The following is a 21075-nucleotide window of genomic DNA, read 5'->3' as shown; positions in this document are numbered from 1 at the left end:
ATCGTTCAGCATTAAACAGCGAAAAAAAGCAAAGATATAAATACAGTATCCTGGGTTTGTTGTCCAAGTAATACGGTGGAGCAAAGCCATTAAGATTTAAAAGCAAATAAATGGATTTTAAACTCAATTCAGTGAAGAGCAGCCAGAACATGAGTGATGTCTTCTCGCCTCTGTGATGCAATTAGAAGGCGAGCCGCTGCACTTCAATCCAGTAGGTGAGAGAAGGCAGCTTGTGTGACACGGTAGTACAGAACATTAGTATAATCAAGAAACGAAGGCGTCTGTGAAAAATCCTGTTTCGACAGAATAATCTTCACTTTGGTGATTTGTTGCTGCTTAAAGGATTCATTCATAGTCCACTCCGAGGCTGTACCTAATAATGACGCGCTAAAAAAGAGAACTTCAAATTTCAGCTCCACTCTTTTGAACCACATATTCATTCGATAAAATATCCTGATTATTTTAAGTCATTTGCAGTGTTGTTGCTGTTTTTATTTTTTGCAAAATGCAGGACAATGTCTTTTAGACTATCTACCATCAGAGTGCTTAAAAAAAAAGGCACAAATGTTGTTTTTTTTTGTGGATGGTCTGCAAATAAAGAAAAAGAGGAAAAAAGTGTGAGATTACCAAAAGATATTCATATTGATCACATAAGTTATATGTAAAAAAAACCTGCAAAGTAACTACACAGAAACCTAAATGAAAAGATGATATTTTAAAGTGTGAGCATCATGGTCTGGGCTGCATATGGAGTTCTGCTCCATGTTTGGATTTATATCGTTTCCCTCTCTTCTGTTTCTTAAAGCAGAGATGAGGAAGTTCTTCAAGTCTGCAGTTTAGAGATAAATTATTATAATCGTCATTAATATTGTTTGAGCTGAATACCATGAGGAGGCTTTGCTATAGAATTGCCTCCGTCTCTGACATATAGAGTTCCTTTGTTTGCAGAAGGCGGACATTCAGAGGCTGCTGCAGATAAATAAAGGTGTTTGCTGCAGAGTTCATTTCTGCTGATGAGGGGTTTTGTTTTCCAGTTTTAGAGTCAAACGATCAATGAAACGAGGCGGATGTGTTTTTCTTCCATCTTTCTTCTGCATGTGTGACTTTGTGAACAATGTTTAGGTTTTCCCCTGTAACACCTCCGTGTTGTGAATCCTGTGGTAGGAAGCAGATCAGAGGAAGCCAACCTTTTCAGATGAGTTTTATCAAACACTATCAGGACAGAGGACAGTGACTGTTCTGTGAACTTCTGAATTTTTTTTCTTCATAAAGCTTTAAGAAAGAAGCAGCCTTGCTTAATGGCTGTGCTTCCAGTTTATCATCATTTGAAACAGTCGATGGCTTCAGTTGTGGAAATAATATGATCAAGGTGAAGCAGAATCTGCTACTGCTTCTGAAATCTTGTGCTGCTTTAAACACCTGAATGAAATATCAGCAAGTGTGAGCTCCTCCGTAAGAGCAGGAGGTTCCAAACCGAGCTGCAACCATCAGTGTTTTAACATGCTAGTCCAGGAGGGGTAATGTTGCAAAGCCATCCTGCTTCTTTTCCTGAGACAGACACTATCTGCAAGCTTGAAAACAGTTTGATATTCCGGATTGAACTGAAAGGAGTGGACTTCTCAGCAAATGTTTGGAGAAACCAAAACTAAATATCAACCACTGCCAAGCATGGTGGTGGAGGGCTGATGGCTTGGGCTGGTTGCAAGGACCAAACTTTCTCCTTTGTGTGTAAAGGGACTGATAGACAGACAGAAAGTCGTTACTAATAACCACATATCATAGGGAGTACTTTGTTTAAATTTGGTAAATGATGGTGGTGTGGTATATGTTCCTGGTTTTTTAAATATATTTTTAAACTTTGGTTTTGATTTGGACCTTTATTCTAGAACTTGAAGGATCGAAAGTAATTCTGAAAATGTTAAAGCTCTAGATTCACCATAAGCTTAAGCACCAAGCATAAAAAAAATCATGATTATACATCTTAAATACGGCACTGTCATGAACGGGACAGGTGGACCCAGTATCTGAGGTAAGACAGGCGTTATCCGTGTGACTCACTTACCCGGTTTAACAGTTCAGTTCATCCTCTCGGTTGAGGCAGGATCAACCAATGCACTGTCAACCAGATGTGGTGCTGAGCTGTCCATAGTCTCCCAATGAGGCAATCCCAGTGAGCAGGCAGGATCCGATCCAGGTCAGGGATACAGATCAGACAGGAACAGTTCTGATATCCTGGAGTCTGTAGCCTGATCAGGGGTTCCAGTCCACGCAGGAACAGAAAGGTTCAGGGTTCCAGGAACCCACAGAGCATTCAGGCAGGTTCAGAGTTCTATGAGCCCAGAGGTTAGCTCAGACAGAAACGCACAGATGCAGACAGGCAGAATCCAGCAGGAGTACAAAGATGTTTCAGGCGAACAGATCAGATGGGGACAGACGGGCTCAGTGGTGAGAGGGAACAGAATCAGGAAATCAGAAACCACTAAGGAAATGCTGAAATGCTCTCACCACTGACCAGTGAATAAACTCACCTGAAGACAAAGGCTCATGAATAATCTCCTCACTGGAACAGGGACATGAACCTTGGAAAGGAAACCAAAACTAATGAAACAAACATAACTAACATTAAATAGTAAACAATGAGCTGGCCCCGATAGCTGGGCTGAGCCATATATGAAGCAGAGGGAGCAGGTGAATAAGATGAATGATAATTGGAGACCAGGCAGAGTTAGGTAGGTGGGAGACACAAACAATTAAGGTCAGGTATTAGGGCAGATCATGACAGGCTCAGCAGTAAAATTAGGGAAAAAATATAACATTTCTTCTTTTTTCTGTGTCCCAGGTTTGTTGGCAGCTGTGAAGAAGACGCACTCTTGTAAGTTTACTTTTTTATAAAAGAATTTACACATAACATTTACAGCAATCAGTTTGTGACTTAATCTGAAGTTTACTTGGTTTATTTCACATTAGAATTAGAATAATCAAAAACAGATATGTTAATCTTTCTCTGAATGGCTAAAAACAGGGACAGGTGAGTTTTGGAATGGCCTAGTCAAAGTCTACGCTTAGACAGGTTGGATTCTTCTCAGACTGGTTGAATCATAACTATTTTGCTAAGTTAAGGAAGTGACAAGTCATCCGAAGTGTTGCTATCAATTACAAACCCTGGGAAGCAGCTGCTGGAGGCACAGATATGTTTAGGGAAAAACTCCTTTTCTACTAGACCTACTGTATGGCGATATGGAGCACTTTTCCCCTAAAGATAAATAAAAATCCATTATTTGATTCCTGCATTTTGTATTAAAGTCAAATATGCCGATTTTCAGACACTTTCCATTCATTCATATCTGAAAGGATAAGACCTAAAAGTTTTTTCAACTGGAATTTTCGTTGGTTTTATCAATGTGTTTTATGTTCAACTATAAAAAGGATGTTCATAATTGACACATAAAACCCCAAAAACATTTGTGATAGCAGACTATAAGCAATCCTCAAGAATTACTAAATGACCCAGAATCCAGGAATTTATGAACAAACTGGACTAATGAGAAAGTAAACACACCCTCTAGTTGTGCAGCAAACTGCAGTCAGTCATTCTCTGTGGATGAGCTGTAGCCCTGCTGCTGCTGCTCGTTTTTGCACACCTGCATTGTTTGATGATCAGGAAGTTTGAAAAAGGACTTCCCTTTGCTCACATGTGGTTCATTTTTGCAGCCGAATGCCTGAGATCGTTGGAGAATTGCCTTGCATGCTTTCATTCAGGGCCCGCTGCAGTTGGTGATTTGAGTGACAGCACATTAGTCCGCAATTAGGCCAAGATGGCAGCCGCCTTTAAAAGACAGAAATAATAGAAAATGCAGTTTTATTTTTTTAGCTGCACATGTTGGAAAAATAATAGCAATATTATCTTCAGTTTGATGATTGGAAGCATTTCAGTTACAAAAAAAGTAAAACTGGGGAAAATAATCCTTTTTGTGCTTCTGAACTGCAGTGACTGTTAAAAGCGAGAGCCAGATATAAAAGTTGAAATCAGTATCTGAGTTTATGTCCCATCCAGGGACATGCATTGATAGGCACCAGGTGGCACTAGAGCACCTGCCTTTTTCCTCTCTGGACAAAAAAAGTGCCCTCCTGAAATCGTTTTTCTTAGTCTTTGGCCCGAAATACCATTTCCGAATTTAAAAGCCTATAAAACTCAGGCTGTTTCTCATTTCACAAGAACATGAGTTCCCTCCCAATGAGTTGTGTCCCAGTGTTTACGGGGATGGACGTCTGTGTCTTCGGCAGGCGTAGAGCTAACAGAACTGGCAGCGTTGCGAGGCAAGGGCTCAAACATGTACGTCTGGAAGCCTTCTACACCAAACCAAGCTTCTGCCGCCCTGGCGTCCTCTTCCACAACATCTTCGTCCCCGCTTTCCTCCTCTAAATAAAAAATGGATGACGGAGGAGACTCATCCACGACCTCCGACACTAAACTCTCCTCCTCTTGCATGTTTCCGCTGTCCATAGCGTTCCTTGACAGCGTCGTTTCTAAGTCACCAATTTAGTGCTACTTGGTCCCAATGGAATTTCCCATTGGGAACCTGCTAGCACTAAGATGCTAACTGGTTAGCTAGATGCTTCCAAGAGACCGTCCACAATTAAACTTGCTTGCGAACCTTCCGCCACAACAATCCCGCCCCCTTGATAATCCACCAATCACATTCACTTTATTCACTCATGTAAAGTAGGGCAACACTCGGGAGAATCCGGAAATGCGACTGTGATTTTAAAACGTACTATATATAGAGTTATAGAGCGCCGGCAAGAAAAAAAAACCTTTAACTTATTACTTTGAGGTCTGTGAGCGCTAACCTGCTGCTGCCATGGTGCATGCTGGGATAGCTGTCAGTCTGGAGAATGGAGAAGTCTGCTCTGATGCATGCTGGGTAAAGAGCGAGGGGTGAGGACGACATTGGGATAACTTTGGCTGTTCTCTGTCTTCTTGTGAATTGGAACAGTACTAGGTCTGAGGCGGATGACGTTTCACGAGCACATGAGAACATCCTTCACCACCTGGTTAGTTCAAACATAACGTTTTTAATGGTCTCTACCAGGCGCCAAGGATCGGTTCAAAATGCAACTCCTTAATTAAATTAGAAGAAAAAAGTTACTTAAAGCATCTCATTGATGTAACTATTGATTCCCTGTAATTATCCCGGTCAGCGACTTCCTGATCACATCTATGTGATCATGTCAAATACACCAAACAAGTTACCTTTTGTCTGTTAAACATTTAATTTAAAAGCAAACATAAGGTCAAATCTTCACAATTCCTTAAAATAACTTTAATAAGGTTCTATCCAGTTAAAGTGGGGCGTGAAGATTAAGCTGCATTTTCAATTTGCGTGTTTACCTTGGACTGCAAAAAATGACCTGAAAATATGTAAAAATTTTTGATAATAACTGTACTTGTCTCTAATCTTAGCAGGAAAATAAGAAGGGAAATGATAATTTTTAACCTTAAAATGTTATAATTAGATATAACGCACTTGAAATAAGATAATAGAGTTGGTTTGTTTCAGATTTTAAGTGTAAATTTGAGTTAATATTCAATATACTGTATACCCAATAAACTTAAAAATATTCTGGAATCCTGGGCTTTATATTAGTGGATTTTAAACTTTTATGTATTTATTTAAGTAATACAATAAGCATTGCTACCTGTGGGCTGCAGAAGATCGTTAAACGTCAGGTGGTGTTCTGCTGTTGGCGGCTCCATGCAGATTGGCAGGTGCCTCTTTACGAACCTGATCACCCCCAAAGTGTCTCTGCACACCGCTGTAGCTCATCAATGATATTTTTACCTTATCACAGTGATTTTTCCTGTCTTTATTTCTATCATTACAACACAGACTTTGAATTATGATGTTTATATTTTATTAGGATTTTACCCTCTTGCGGGTCTGATGCTTTTTATATGTTTATGTTTTTTCTTGTTCATTTCATTTTGGTTAGTGATTTTTCTGGGTGAATTACCCCACATTCAGATTTTCCACTAAAGTGTCTTTTTTTTTGTCACGTTCTGTTGTTTTGTGTGTGTGTTTGTATTTTTAATGTCACATTGTCTCCTCATTTCATATGTATATACGTCCCTTTTAGTTATTTTTTCATCTCCTATCTCCTTGGTGCCAACTTTGGTTATTTTATATTTTTTCTCTAAGTTTTGTTTTTTGATTTTGATGCAGAGATGATCTGAAACCTGCTTATTTTTTATTTTTCCAGCTTCACATATAACATTTAAGTAGATCTTTGGATGTTTTTGCTCAATTTTACCTTTTTGAAGGTTATAAAAGGGGGAAAAAAAGACTGTTTTGGCTTTTGGAAACCCTTTCTAAGGGTTCTGATTGGTTCAGAGACATGTGGGCAGTGTTTTCAGAAAGCTGGGGGCGTGGCCAGGCAGTAGTGATGTCACAGTCACATGGATGCTCATGCTGTGTGCAGAGCAGCCTGAGGATGACAGAGCTGGAAGAGAGCTGCTGCAGATCACACACAGAGCTCTCCGCCGCTCCCTCCATCAGTCTGGATTATAAATATGTATTTTGTCATTTCTGCCATGAAAGGTGAGTTCAGATCCTCTCCTCAGATCTGAGAATTTGTGAGGTGCTCCTCTCTGGCTCTGGGTGTTTGGTAGCTTCTCCTCTGGCTGTCAGGCTGTGCTGTTTGAACCATGGGCTGATTGATCGTCTCACATCACAGTCTCCTTTAAGGTCTGCCTCCTAAAATAACCAGGCGTTGTGCTCCACTGTCAACAGTGTCGGACAGGGAGAGGATGAATGTTCTGGAAGTGCTTGTCAGATTGGAGGGAATCCAAGCTGCCAAAAACTAATCTGGAAGTTTTACATGATCTGAAGTTTTTTCAAAGCTTTTTGACTAAAATCAGATCTCAGTAGCTTTTGCATCAACCCTTGCTGATTGGAAACAGGCTTCATAGCAGAGATCAGGATAAAGTGTCTCTGTCCTGACTTCACTGAAAACCTAACATTGTGACATTTTTGGTGTAGATTTTCTGTTTTCCAGCTCTCATCTTTATTTTAATCATTTATATCCCTTATGTGCAGTTTGCATTTCCTCAATGCTTTTTATGTGTTCTTCTTTCACAATAAATTGTATACCCTGAAGACTTTTATCTCAGTTTAGCACCAATTTACAGTATATGTAGTCATAAAGTGTCCTTATTTGTGAATATTTTGTTTTGTTTTATATGGGGCTAAAATAATTAATCATAATAATCGATTATTGAAATGATCATCAATTAATTTAGTAATCGATTAATCGTTAAACGGAGTATAGAGAGTCAGAAACATAACTTTAGCTGACAGAGAAACCCACTTAGCGCAGTAATTACATAAAAATTGTAAAAAAAAAAAAATAATATATATATGTACATGTTTTGCATTTTAACTTTTATCAGTCAATCTGCTTTATCAGGAACTCCTCAAATTGAAAACTTGCTCAATTTTACCTTTTTGAAGGTTATAAAAGAAAAAAAAAAAGACTGTTTTGGCTTTTGGAAACCCTTTCTAAGGGTTAATTGATTAATTGAAAAAAGAATTGACAGATTAACTGATTTGACAAATAATTGTTATTTGCAGCCCTTTTTTTATACAATATCTATCTAATAATTATGGTTTTATTTCTTGTTTTTCTTCATAAACTTGACCTTTTGTGGTAAATATTTAATGTGGTGTTGGTCTGTTTAGATCTGTGTGGTCATCTCTCTATTCGCTGCTTTTATACAATGCCGATTATTAAACTTGTGGTGGTTTTCAATGGTCAAAAATCAGGACACCTTCAGTCGATCATCTGATTGCCTCAGGACGGGAGAAGAAGCGTTTATTTCAAAGATCAAATTCACATGCTGTCCTCAGTACACGTAACACAGCGCTGAACACTTCAACAGAACACATCTGGCTTTTCTCAACTCCCATTTCAAATCTGGGCGTTTATATAGTTTCAACATTGCACTGTGTGGACGTGTGTGCACGACTGGATGCTCTGATAACATTTCCTGGAAGTACTTGGCTTGTGACCGGATTGCGTGCGAGTGGGCCTTTGAGTGGGCCTAATGATTTTGTTTTTCAAGACTCGGCTTATCGCCTGTGAACACATTGTTACTGCCAAAACAATGTTACTGCCAAAATGTGTACGTGGCTCCCAGACTGCTTGCTCTGTGTTCTCAATTATTGTGAGCTTAAGGTCACGATGACCTGAGGCAACACAATTCGCTTCTACATTCCCTCCTGTAGTTCATTGAAAATGAAGTACCAATGAGAATTTGCATAGTGATGGTAATATTACGCAACTAAGTGCACTTACGTGTATGTGAAGTTTAAATGGAACGGTAACTAAGTGTTACCGACGCAGCCCAGTATGGATGCAAGTTGAGAAAAACAAATTAAATGAAAAATAAAGTGTCATGATTAATAACAAAACTAAAGTAAATAACAAAACAAAGTGAATACTACTGAACCTTCAAAGAAAGATCATCATTTTCCACATGACCATGATTCGATTAGTATGGGATCGAAAACCCCTTTTTCGTCCTGTGGGCATCTTACTCTTTCATTTCAAACTCATTTAAGAGGAAACTATCCCATCGACCCATGCTTCCCCCAAACATCCATCCTTCCTCCGGCGTCGGCCGTAGCACAAATCGCATCTTCACCATGCTACTCATGATGATCTGTGAAACCAACACTGTTTGAACCCTTCAACCCAATCTTGATATTACTTAATATGTCAAGGATAACTATTCAAAACATTTCAAATAACTCGAACTTAGTTATAGTGTGTCGTAGTATATAAGGCTAGGTAAATGAAAGAAAGGAAAAATTAAGTAGGTCAGTCAGTAGTCTGAGTCCCCAGTCCTCTAAACAGCGGCCCATGTATGGTTTACAATGTGAAATAATAAAACAGTAATACAGGTTATAATGCAAAGCAATGGCATGTTACAATCATCAGGTTTATATTTACAGAATACAATAATAATCGATACTTGTGTGGTCTTCTTTCCTGTTGAAAAAATCAAAAATATAGTTCTTTCACTTCAGGGCTCTGTCCTTGGCTTTTAAAGGCATGAACACAGGATCACAGGTTCCCGCCTTTAGTATTTTGCAGGCGGAAGTTGAAGGTTTGCAGTCTGCCTGGAGTCACCGGTCTTTACAATCCATCCCCTCAAAATGAGTAAGACAGAAAAACCACAATTAGTGTTCTTATCAGCAAATATCAACTAATCATAGACAATAATATTCATATTATTCCAATCCTATTGTTGTACGTAGTGTTTGACTTATCTAATTCAATTGGAGAAGGATCCCATTCCCTCCTGTGATGCTTTCATCACATCTGGTCCTCTAGGTCGTCCATCTGCTGGTCGCTCCTTGGTGTTGCATTCTTTCGACGAGTAGCTAGAGTTCGCTGGTCCTCTTGTCCTTTCATTACTCTTTGATGTACCTCCCTTAATATTTGAGTTCAGTCAGTCTGCTCCTTGGTTGTCCTGGTCCCCTGGGCCTCGTATATCGTTCATGTGTCCATGGCTGATGCGGATCCATAGTGAGGGCAGTCATTTTCCCAGTGTCCTTAAATCCCACTATAAGATGTGATCCTGAGAGGAAAGAAAAAACTGACCAGTATCTTGAAACGAAATCTAGAGATGTAACACATCCTGTTTTTCATGAGTCCAGTTTCTGTAATTAATGTTCAAATTAAATTAAGAGAACTTTTAATTGTTGCAGTGAAGTCCCATCGTCTCTTGGTGTATCTTCTCCCTTATCTGCAATTATTAATATTTCCAAATATCCTCCAATAATCTATAAAATTTAAATCTCAGAGAATTAACCTTTCTGATAATAATAAAATAAATCATGTAACACGATTGTAGGACTTCAGATTGGACCTCAGGCCAAAACAACAAATAAAATAGTCTATCTTTTGTTGGATCATCTTACCTGTTTAAAGAAACATGAAATAAATTACAATCATCTTACCTTCCTAAGATAACAAAAACAGGAGAAAACTTTACTCAAAGAAAATGGCAGTCCAATCCTACTGTGCAATCGGTGTTACAGCTTAAAAATGCTCCACAATACTTTCAGGAATCTTGTAATTTAAATACTTGTTAACACAGCTAAGTGTGAGATAAATACAATGGAACTTCATCACCTTTTCTATTCCTCTGTAAGGTCCTTCTCATCACAGAGTTCCTGGGTCCTTTTCCTCGAAATGCATCAATCCCCAATTATATGTTAATGACACAAGGAAAGAAGAACAACATGAGTAAAATAATAGTTTGAATTTACAATGCGACCCTTAAACAGGTTCCTCTTACATGGGAATTAGATTATGAAAGAAAAGACAAGAAATAATATAGTCAAACCGCTCTCAGCTCTCAGGTGTTCTTTTCAGGCTCCATAGCGTACCGAGGCTCAGCCATTTTGTCACAGGGTGGAGGCATCATCTGGGGGCAATTTGGTGATCCTTGCTCTAAAAAAATTTAAACACTGAAAATATTGTTCCTTATTATCTTAGCCTTCTGTTCCTCTGTTCCAATTTTGTTAACCAGGGTTCTCATGCACAAGAGTAGTAAGAAGTACTAAAGATTTTAGCAGCACAGTAATAATGAGAATATAAGCAAAAATCCTTTTTCCTCTGGAAGCAAGTTGAGTGCCATCCTACATTATTTTAAATACAATCTGCATTCTGGCTTTCTGTGCTTTATAACAACATTTGTAAAGACATCTAGATCTAGGATTTATTGGACAGTTCATACACTTGGATCACATAATCTCACATTAACATAATATTCCTGAATTCAAATCTTAAGGTGCTTTTCCAGTTGTAAGGCCTGTTTTTATTCAGTGTTTTACTGTTAGAAATGTACTAAGAACATGTGTGACAATCTGCGTTACGTATTGGAGACCGAAATTATGATTAACTTTTCAACTTATTTGTGTAAAGTCTGATTTCTAAATCAAACTAATCCTTGATCTTGCAACCCTGCAGAGATACATTTTTACTTTTACTTATTTATAATGTTTATTCTGTTAAATATTAGTTGGAACTAGGAATATAACCTTTTTAAGATTGAACGTTTCGTCTTGGATATTCATAAACAAGTTAGTGTGTCCACTTTAACCTTAATCATTCCTGTAGTTCTCCACCCGCTAGAAAAAAAAAAAAAAAATAACAAAATAAAAGGTTGTTTTCCTGTGGACGGCGCACAGAAGTTGCTTAATCAGACTGGAATGCAGAGTGACTTTTTCCTCTCTCCATGAAACAGCTAAGAGAGAGGCGGACAGAAAAAAAAAATGTCTTTCGAAACACAAAGATATTTGAGTAAGTATTAACATACTTTATTCGGCTTTGAGCTAGAACTGTATTAAGTCTGTTTTAGCCTATAATCTGTTTTAAGTCTTTTGTCATCTGCATTTAGGATTCTGATTTGTTTCTATATTAATCTTTAGTGACGTAAAACAGTTTTCATTCCACGCTTCATGTAGAATCATCTAATGTAATCTAAAGCATAACTAATCTCTTACATCTATTAATATAATCAAATCTTCACTTCTTGAACCAGATCTGCTTCTTTGTTCTGTTTCAAGCATTATTAGTTTCCTCAAAAGGATAACTTCCTCATATATTGAAGTAAATACATGTTGCTCTCACTTTAGGATGTAAGAGTTTTATTCAAAATCCAAGTAACATTTTGTACAAAAACATTTCAACATTATTCTCTGTTTCTGTATCTTATTGAGTAAACAGCTAGTCCTGATGCTGAGGGAGAGAAAGTCTAACTTAAATAAACATCCTGGATTATTATTGTGAAACTAGTCTGAATGTTGATTTCAGTTTTACTTAAAGTTTTTTCAGAGGTACATCTAGTGCATTATTTAAGGATTCATAGAATCTCTAATTTATGGAAATTCATTGTCTTTAAATACTGCATAGGCTCCTGCTGATTTAATTTTTATCTTATTTTTATGTTGTAAAAAGTCTTAACTTTGGTTTTCCTGATTTATTTACTTTTAGCAGCTTCTTTTGCACTCTCTAATATTTATATTCCATATAGTTTACAGGTAAACATGTTAATCTTACATTGTACTTTGTGCCTAGATAATCACTAGGAGGTTCTTATTGAATGTATCTATTTAATTAATTTGAATCATGACCTATTCTAACATAGTCACCTAATTTTCACATGTCTCTATCTTCTGATTTAGTTCTTAATACTATAGACTGTTTGTTTTAAATCACTGAATTTGGGAACAGTTCCAAAGTATCAGCAGCTGAGCTCTATGTAATATCCATTAATAGTTTTCCTACCTTACTATGACATTTGGCACAAACCGTGAGTCTTCCTTCAGAAAAGGTTTCAGGTTTAGCAGCATCTGTGAAGAAAAACTTAAAGCAGAATAATTAGTACGTTGTTAATGCAGAATGTGCAATTAAAACCTGGTCCAAATTGTGTCCTGCATTAAGGAGGCTGAGCCTTTGTACTTAAAATAAAACTGGTCTGGAAATGTTTGATCTTTTCCATTCAAACCTTTGATCAATTAATACATCATATTTATCAACCTTAACAGAGAATATAGTCATAATGAAGAAAACTGATTTCTAATATTTTGAAATAACATCTGGAGATTCACTGTTGGCTGAATCTTTACAAATCATAGCTGGTGGTTTTTCAACTTAACTGTTCCAAAAACAAACTAAAAGTAAAATAAAGGTTCAAACAGCATCCCATAGGATTCAGGATGTAACCATTGTAATGATTTACATAGTGGCAATAAGTAACATATTCTAAACATTTTGAAGCTTATTAAATACTGCTTTTAGTTTTCCCAATATTAATTCAGTCTTTGTAAAGTAAACATCAGCAGGTTTACACAGAATGTCAGTGTGAGTTCTGTCCCCCAAAGCTGGAAACATGTTGTTCTAAGATGAACAGAAAAAAGAAAAGAAAGGACAAAATCTTACTCTAATGTTATTAACTTATCTAAATCTCAGTTTTACTTAATTCTAATTGCATGAACTGATCAGCATGTTTTCTCTAAGTCCTAAAATGTCTCTGCTAAATGTGATATGAGATATTCTTCCTCATGCTGGTTCTAAGTCTCATAATGTGCTCAGCAAACTTCACATCACTCTATATTAAATACTGACCATATTTTGTTAAGCATTTGTTTTAGGAAGTATCTGAACCAGAACGTAATGCATTATGATGTTACAAAATAGTTTTGCTATAAAGAAAATCATGACATTCAAAGATTTGGAATGCAAGTTTATATTAAGATAATCACAACAGCTCTAAGGCATTGATTACAAATTTTTGATTGAAATATGCTTATGACTTTTTGTAGATTTATTTCAATATTTTTACTTATTTTTTTGTTTAAATGTCTTCATTTTGGTCCCAAAAAGAGACAAGTTGAGTCAGCTTTTCAAAGCTTCAGATCTCTGTTCCAGCATGGTGGTGGTAGCATTATGCTGTGGGGCTGTTTGGCCGCCAGTTTTGCATTGCCCGGTTTATAATATAGCACACATTTATGACAAATAAAAAAAAAAACGGTTGAATAGATTTTGACCCTCTTTGTTATTTGTTCTTCATCATGTGGCTTTTCTGAGCTGAGGTTCTTAACAGTCAATTTTACCAAAACTATATCCTTTTTTATGGCCTTCTGTTTGATAAAATAAATATGTTTCAGACTAATCAACAATCAGAGAGGTGCCAAGGCTTGGAGGACTTCTTTAATAGTAAAACGCTTTGAGTCAAAAGGTGGCGTCGCACTAAAGATGTCTGGACAGTTAGGACTCTTCGCCATTTTCTACGTTCTGTAGCTTTAGTTGTTTCTTAGCTTGCTTCGCTGGAACCTTCAACCACATGTGTCAAAATCAAGGTCCGTGGTTCGAATCCGGCCACCTGCCCACTAATACAGACCCAACCTGATTTAAAACATTTATAAATTACCGCATGCCTAACTTCACTTGCGCCGCTTCTCCTGTTAATATGGTAAAGCCTTCCGGAATGCCGGGACCAGGTTACACATCAGTGTTAATTTCATCAGCATTTTTTATTTTAGTCTTAGTCACAATGTTGAAAATCAATTTCAGTCTTAGTCATATTTAGTCATTACCTTCCCAATTTAGTCTTAGTCTAGATGGAGAAAATCAATTTTAGTCTTAGTCAAATTGTAGTTATTTTTGTCATTTTAGTCAACACTGTGCAGAATAGAACTTCTCCAGACATTGATTCTCTTTTTAAATATGTCACACTGTACACATCGAACCTTTTGTCGACTTCCACAAAGTCTTTATCGTCAATGGTCCTTGCAGGCAGGCCAGAACGCCCAATCCACCTTCCCATTGAGTTCTTCAGATTTTTCTGCTCTTTGGCGTCAGGCTTGTACGGTGGGGGGGCTCCCAACATCTCTGCAACAGACTTCCCTTCCTTCCCCAACGTCTGATTTTACTGTGGTCATTGTGTCAGGAATCTAGTTGGGAGGAAGAAATTTAAACGAATAATATCCAGTGTATCAGTAGAACATCTTTCTTCTATGACAGAGACGGACGGATACAGGCACAGGAAGGCACACTCACACACACATCCACATGCTTACGCACACACACACCCGTTCCTACTACTACAGGCCCACCCATTCCTTACCTTCTTCCATATGGCAGCATGTTTGCACCTCAGATGTTGCTTGAGATTTCTTGTGTTCTTCCCTGCCATTTTGAAGCTGCAGACTCTTTGGTGGCATCCTTCATCCAGTGTCTCCACACCCGCATTGGCGGCAGGATCAATCATTATCACGCAGGTTGTTGTCCTTCGTGTTGTAAATGAAATGGCTCCATACATTGTTGTTTTCGGACAGCTCCTCCAACAAACCGTACACCGGTATCTGAGGCAGACGCAATGACTGCGAAGTTGAGCTAGGAGTAAAAGCCCTGTGCCACTACTGACTGAGCGTTAAGGTCACATTTTTTTATGTCCAATCGGCCATGGCTTGTAAATTTCGTTTGGTCTTTGTCTCATTAACAACATTTTTTTTTTATTTTCGTCATATTTTTATTTTCTGGAAACAAGTTTTGTGTGTCATCATCTTGTCATCGTCACGGGAAAAAGGGGCATTGACGAAATATTTTCGTCTTCGTCCTGGTTGACATAATTAACACTGCTACAAATGCTACAGATAAGCCAATGAGCCGTGTCAGCCTGGGTCAAACCTGTGGCAAGCCGGGCGATGGGAAAGAAGGAGAAGACGATGAGAAAAAGAGAGCAGAAAAGGGTAGAATGCTGGAGGAACTGCAGTGAACTAGTAAAAGAAAAGTGAAACGGCGTGCTGAAAGATGACCTTACACATTTAGAGGATGTTTGGCTCAACCTGCTGCTGTGAAGCAGGATTCTCCAACATGACCATAATCAAAAGTAAATATCAATCCAGGCTGCGAATGAGTAGCCTGGGTCACCATTCCGAACTTAGTCCCGCCCACAAGGTTTGAGGTTGGGAAGTTCGGTCTGGCATTGCTCAATAGTAACGCGAGTATGCTCGCACAATATCTGGCGGGCCAATCAAATTGTCAGGGCGGGCTTTATACGATGATGGACAGATGATCAACAGTAACGTAATCAACCACGTCACCAAAGCGCGCTTGGGTGACAACAACAATGGCTGCCGCTGGAGAGTTGAGGTGAGTAGATTCTGCTATTAGGTCTGTTCTAGAAGATATCGACAGCAAATTAATTTTAAAAGAGGAACAGAGAAACGCGATCAAGGCTCATCTTCTTATTCTAGGCGTGAAACTGCACGCTTTGACTTTTGTTGACAACAACTATGCGTCGCTTAACATACGTCACGCACTCCGTTGCTCTGATTGGTTGTAGGTCTATCCAATTGAGTGCAGAGGCATTTTTTTTTCCTGGTTCGTTCGAAACACGCCCCATAATCACAGCTCTATGGAGCAGCATCAGACTCATTCTGACTAGAATTGAGTAGGACTACGTCAGGCTAACGAATGAGCACCTTGATATGTTCCTGAGAATGGCTTAGTCTCCATTCAAACCCAGTTTTAAAGCCTTGCAGGGCCGCCTAAAGCCCACTGCTCTCATGTGCACTGAATCCTGAGTAGTTAATGTTTGTTCCCTAACCTTGAAAAAATTTAAAGAAAAAATGCCATAATAAAAGGGCGCACAACAGAGATCATGAAATTATGCATTTTATTTGACAGAAAATAGTATTTTACACCTCTGGTCAGCTAAGGAGATTTCATGCACAACATAAGTCTGTTTCCATTTTGTTCATGGTTTGATGGTACTCTGATTTGGCCCCCAGCAGGAGGTCCTTCATGCAAATAGTTTACAGCATGGAAAATAATTCAACACTAACCTATTAGTACGAAATTAACATTTCTGTTAAAAAAAAAAAAAAAAAGTGAAATTTTTCTTTTCCTAAAGAGACATGTGAAAATGGCTGGACGGCATGACGCCGAGCTAAGACCGTCCAGGTGCTGTTTTTCCTTGACTGAAAAGAAGAGAATGATATTTCTTTAAAGCGCCAAATGTGATGTATCTTGTGCTAAAAATGCTTTTATTGATCTTTCCATGCGCAGCAAACAACGGGACCACTGATAAATCATGTTCAGCAAAAGTCAGATTAAAAGAAACCCTACAGAGCAAATCAAATGTTTGAACTTTATTTTCTCTTTCAACATTTTTGTAGCATCTAGTTTTGTTCTGCTGCAGATAGTTTAAACGTGAAGCTTTGCTGTTTTAAGGTGTTGGATCTTTTCCTCCATCTTAGCCTTAGTTTGTCTTTTCTAATGAGTGAAATAGGGTATTTGCTGCTTATATTAACTGAAGATCCATAAATCTAAATTGTTCCTGAAGATAAACTAACTATCCTTAATTATGCATCAAAATACATCTGAATTTGGTTCCATGTTTTTTTATCTGTCTTGTGCAGAATTACAATCTGTGAGGGGAAAACAGCAGCAGGAGGCATTTAGCCAGCTTGTTATGTCAGAGGACTACAAAAGCCAGGAGATTATTTAACTGTTACTAAGAGGAGGAGGAAGAGGTGACATCACTTCAGTCTCAATAACTGAAATGTAAAAAAATATATACATATGAGCAAAAACCATTTAAGCTCTTCTATTTATATGAAGATTAAGTTTCATAATTTAATTTAAATTTGCGACAAAGAAATAAAAAAAAAAACATAATTTTTACAGAATCACAGATTTGAGTCATTTCTGATGAGCAGCAGAAATAAGGATTTTAATGATGAACTATTTTCTAAAAACCTGCTGCTCAACTGATTTATCCACATCCCTTTATAATCGGTAAGCAGCTGTTGTTATTCAGGAATTACACCGCCCCTGTATGTATGCAGTCATCCAGGAATTATTTATGGCCTGTGTTGGCTTTGGTTCACTTGTGCTCATTTCTTAAGCCTCTTTATTAATTAATCCAGTTTGCTTGTGGTGCGTTCAAGTGCTCCCTGGATTTACTGACCCCCATCTTCACACTCTTGTCTTTGCAGCAGCTTTTCTTTAGCACACGTCGTAGGAAAAGATTCAGAGCCTTCAGGGACTTCAGTTGCAGCAGGTGATGAAGCAGCAGGCCGACACGTTTCAAACATCGTCTTTGATCTGGGCTTTGAGGAACATTATTATTTCTTTGGAGCTCAGTTTTGAGATAATTTATCCATCAGGGAATCGTTTTTTTTCCCACAGCTTTGGCATTTGCGGTGGCTGCCGTGAAGTTCTTTCTGCTCATTAGGGCTCCACTTATCCCCACTATCCGGTAAATTACACTTTCTGCTGCAGCATCTGAGTGCAGCTTCCTCTGGGAACGGTTTTTAAAGTTCAAGTGTTCATTCGCAGCTTTGGTTTTGTCAAGGCTGCATGCAGAGTAAAACCTACAAGCTGCTGCAGTGCAACAACAGTTGTTTAGATGCTCAAAGTCCTTGGATAAAGAAAGCTTTCATAAAGTTTCAACACAGCCATGAAAATATTAGCATAAGCTCGCCACTTACACTGGATTTAAGTGGGAAAGAAGTTTCCAGGTGCTGTCAGATTCAAAGCATTTATCAATCATTAAATATAACTCAAGTCCAGCCTGAAAAATAAAGTCATAAAACGGGACAGATTGAGCCAATATTCAGGTGAGAACCTCATATTTCCCCCTTTTAAATGTGTGATCATAATATATAGAAAGAAATGGAAAATACTGCATGCAGTCAAGGTACACTGGATGTGCAGTGAATCCTTTATTTAGCCAAAATACACAGAACTTCAGAAACATACAGGAACATTCAGCTTCTGCTGAAAGGTTCTAGATCCAAAATGATTTTTCCGTTCCTCATTCAGTAGCAGATTTTTACAAAGATACCTCTGATGCTTTAACTCCATGTGTGGCTTTAAACTGAAAGTGGGCGTGGCTTTCTCTCTAGTCATCCTTTGTTAGTTGATCAAACTCTGCTAAGTGCTCTACTAAACTGGCATCAGGAATCCCAGCATATGAGTCTGAATGGAGCAGACTGGTACTGGCAGTAGACATGCTGCTCTGTCAGGTTGTTTGCTGTAATAAGTGCCACAAAACCTGACGATGAAAAGTAATGTTAGTTAAACGCCAACGTGAGCTGTGTGTGTCGCTCATTCTTCTCAGAGTGAACGTCACTCTGGTTCACCATCATTACTTCAAAACTGATCCGTTCACCATTCACTAAAAATAGGAACACATTCAGTGATGATCTCATGCATAACACTGCATATGAAAAAAATCCATCAGTCTACAGGTGTCGTTTTAACATTAAGAAAATTTGTGTGTAACTTGTGTGGAGAAATTAAATAACAAATGAGGGAGATTTGGTTCCTGTGTGTCTGGAGTTGGTTTGCATCTCTTATAATAAGTCACCTTTAGAAAGCAGCTCTGGCAGGATTAATTTATAATTCAATCTAAATGCAGATACTGGTGAAGATTCTCAGGCCTCCAGGTCAAAGTCATTCCAAAAAAAACAATCCAATGGGGTTGGTTTCCATGTTTGACGATGTTTCGCTTCCCATCCAGGAAGCTTTTTCAGTTCAAAATGTCAGAATTAGCATTGAGTTCGAAACTGTATATAGTTAACCTGACTCCACCAGATGGTTAGCTGATTGGCCTATGTTGGTGATAGACGGGCCAAATAAACCAATCAGATCAACGAAGCATATGACGTACTAACAGAGCGACGACGAAGAGGAGCCAATTGATAGATCAAACTCTTGGTGAAACCAGTCGGGAGAAGAGCAAAAACATCTTTTCCTCTGAGAAAAGCCTCCAGAGCAGTGTTTTGCTCTTCTTTCAGTGAAGAAATACTCTGTAATTCCCATAAAACTTGCTTGATAGCCACGCTAACGCTAGTTTCATCGGCTGAAGCCGCCATGTTCTTTAGACTGAACTGTCGCGCTTCTCGTTGCGTCACACCTCAACCCGAATCAAAGCCAACGCTGATTGGACGTTCGTTTGGTGAACGGCTCCAAATTTTCTTTAACGGAGAGTCTCCAGACTGATTTGAAACCTTGAAACCTCTGAAAGGGGGTTCACATAGATGTTTACATCTGCATTGTTTTTGGTTTCAGCTCAAAACCAAGCATAGACTGCATAATGAGGTTCAAGTTTAAAGGTTAGCACCCGTCTCACGATTCAACCGCTGCATAGAAAAGACAAATTCTAACAGCAGTTTCAGTCTGTAGAATCTCCATCCCTCCATTCTGCAGGGAAGGAAAAGCGATCGATCTACCAACTGTGGCTGATGAACAAGCTGCTGCTTCGTCTGCTGACTGGCTGTGTTAGAGCACCATGTGTGTTGCCATATGTCTGCCGTTGGAAGACCCTCGCTGTAACTGGCTTCACACAGGAAGAAGTGGATTAAAGGGCTGGACTCGTTGCTGTAGGAAGCGGGGTTCCACCAGTAGAACTGTCTGTTAGCAGCACAGTCGGTCCTGCAGGTGATGTGGCATGAAAATCATAGGAATCCTTATGAATCTTTATAATAGCAGATCAGAAATGTCGATGTGAATTTGTTGTTGCAGTCAATTATGAGGAAAAGTCCTCTGCGCTCCTTTTGCTTCTAGTCAACCAGCAGATTAATACAGAGAGTTGCTTATCTTGTTATAGTTGGCAAAAACAAGTAAGAATTTTCTAACATCAAGTGCTTATTACAACCTAACTCCATCCTAGATCTCCTCTGACGATGACTGCAGCTTACAGCCTGGGAAGCTGAGATGAGACGAATCTCAGCTTCATCTGAGAGCACAAGTGATGAAAAACCAGAGCAGGCTTTCTACAAAGTCCAGCAACCCTCAGCTCAAAGGGATTCAGTCACACGGCGCCTCTGCATGCTCCGCTGTGTGACGAGTGTTTTCTTTCGCTGCAGATTTGAGCGACAAACATGAAAGATTGCGGTTTGGTTGATGGATGCCGCTCTGACAGCTGATGAGTCATTAAAATGAGTTTCCCTTCAAATTGACTCATGAAAAGGCTCAGAGGAGGAGGAAGAGCGAGGCAGATAGATAGATAGATAGATAGATAGATAGATAGATAGATAGATAGATAGATAGATAGATAGATAGATAGATAGATAGATAGATAGATAGATAGACGATGGGTAAACCCTCACCGAGTGTGATGTTGTTTAAGCTCAAAGTGTTTCCTTTTTGAACCAAGTGACATATATTTTGTGATGGATGGTGCCTTTTAACATATATTAAACTCTTGAGATGTTGCAGGAGTTCCTTTTTGCTCTAATCATGTTTTGCTCTCTGGTATTTATGATTGTTTACAGCATCTTATGTTTAGTTCTAGTCATGCTTCAGTTACCTATTTGCTATTGTTGTTTCCAACTGCTTCATTCAGGAAGTAAGAATAGCTCATTTTGCTTCTGTGCCACGTTTTATATTAAGGTTGCTTTTGATTCACTCTGGATTGCCTCAATTTTGTTGATAACCTTAAAGACACACTTTTCTACAACATAAATGTTTGGATTATTTTTTGAT

At 38.5% G+C, this 21075-nt stretch overlaps 1 protein-coding gene across 3 annotated transcripts in view; it reads left to right on the top strand.

Moving 5' to 3' along the window:
• The window catches only part of LOC119797370 (nuclear receptor ROR-alpha A-like), a 93401-nt gene that overhangs the window by 50888 nt on the left and 21438 nt on the right, over nucleotides 1-21075 (top strand). For 2 of the 3 annotated variants that reach the window (XM_038306427.1, XM_038306428.1), the window contains exon 2: nucleotides 2840-2872. In XM_038306427.1, coding sequence (XP_038162355.1) covers nucleotides 2840-2872 — 33 coding nt within the window. Of the gene's footprint in view, nucleotides 1-2839; nucleotides 2873-6464; nucleotides 6600-21075 lie in introns of those variants that run through there. The other variant, XM_038306429.1, reaches the window with a different exon arrangement.

The sequence above is a fragment of the Cyprinodon tularosa genome, unplaced genomic scaffold, assembly GCF_016077235.1.
Source record: "Cyprinodon tularosa strain WSP-4 unplaced genomic scaffold, ASM1607723v1 ctg580, whole genome shotgun sequence".
Classification (NCBI taxonomy): Eukaryota; Metazoa; Chordata; class Actinopteri; order Cyprinodontiformes; family Cyprinodontidae; genus Cyprinodon; species Cyprinodon tularosa.
This window is presented reverse-complemented; position numbering and strand designations above follow the sequence as displayed.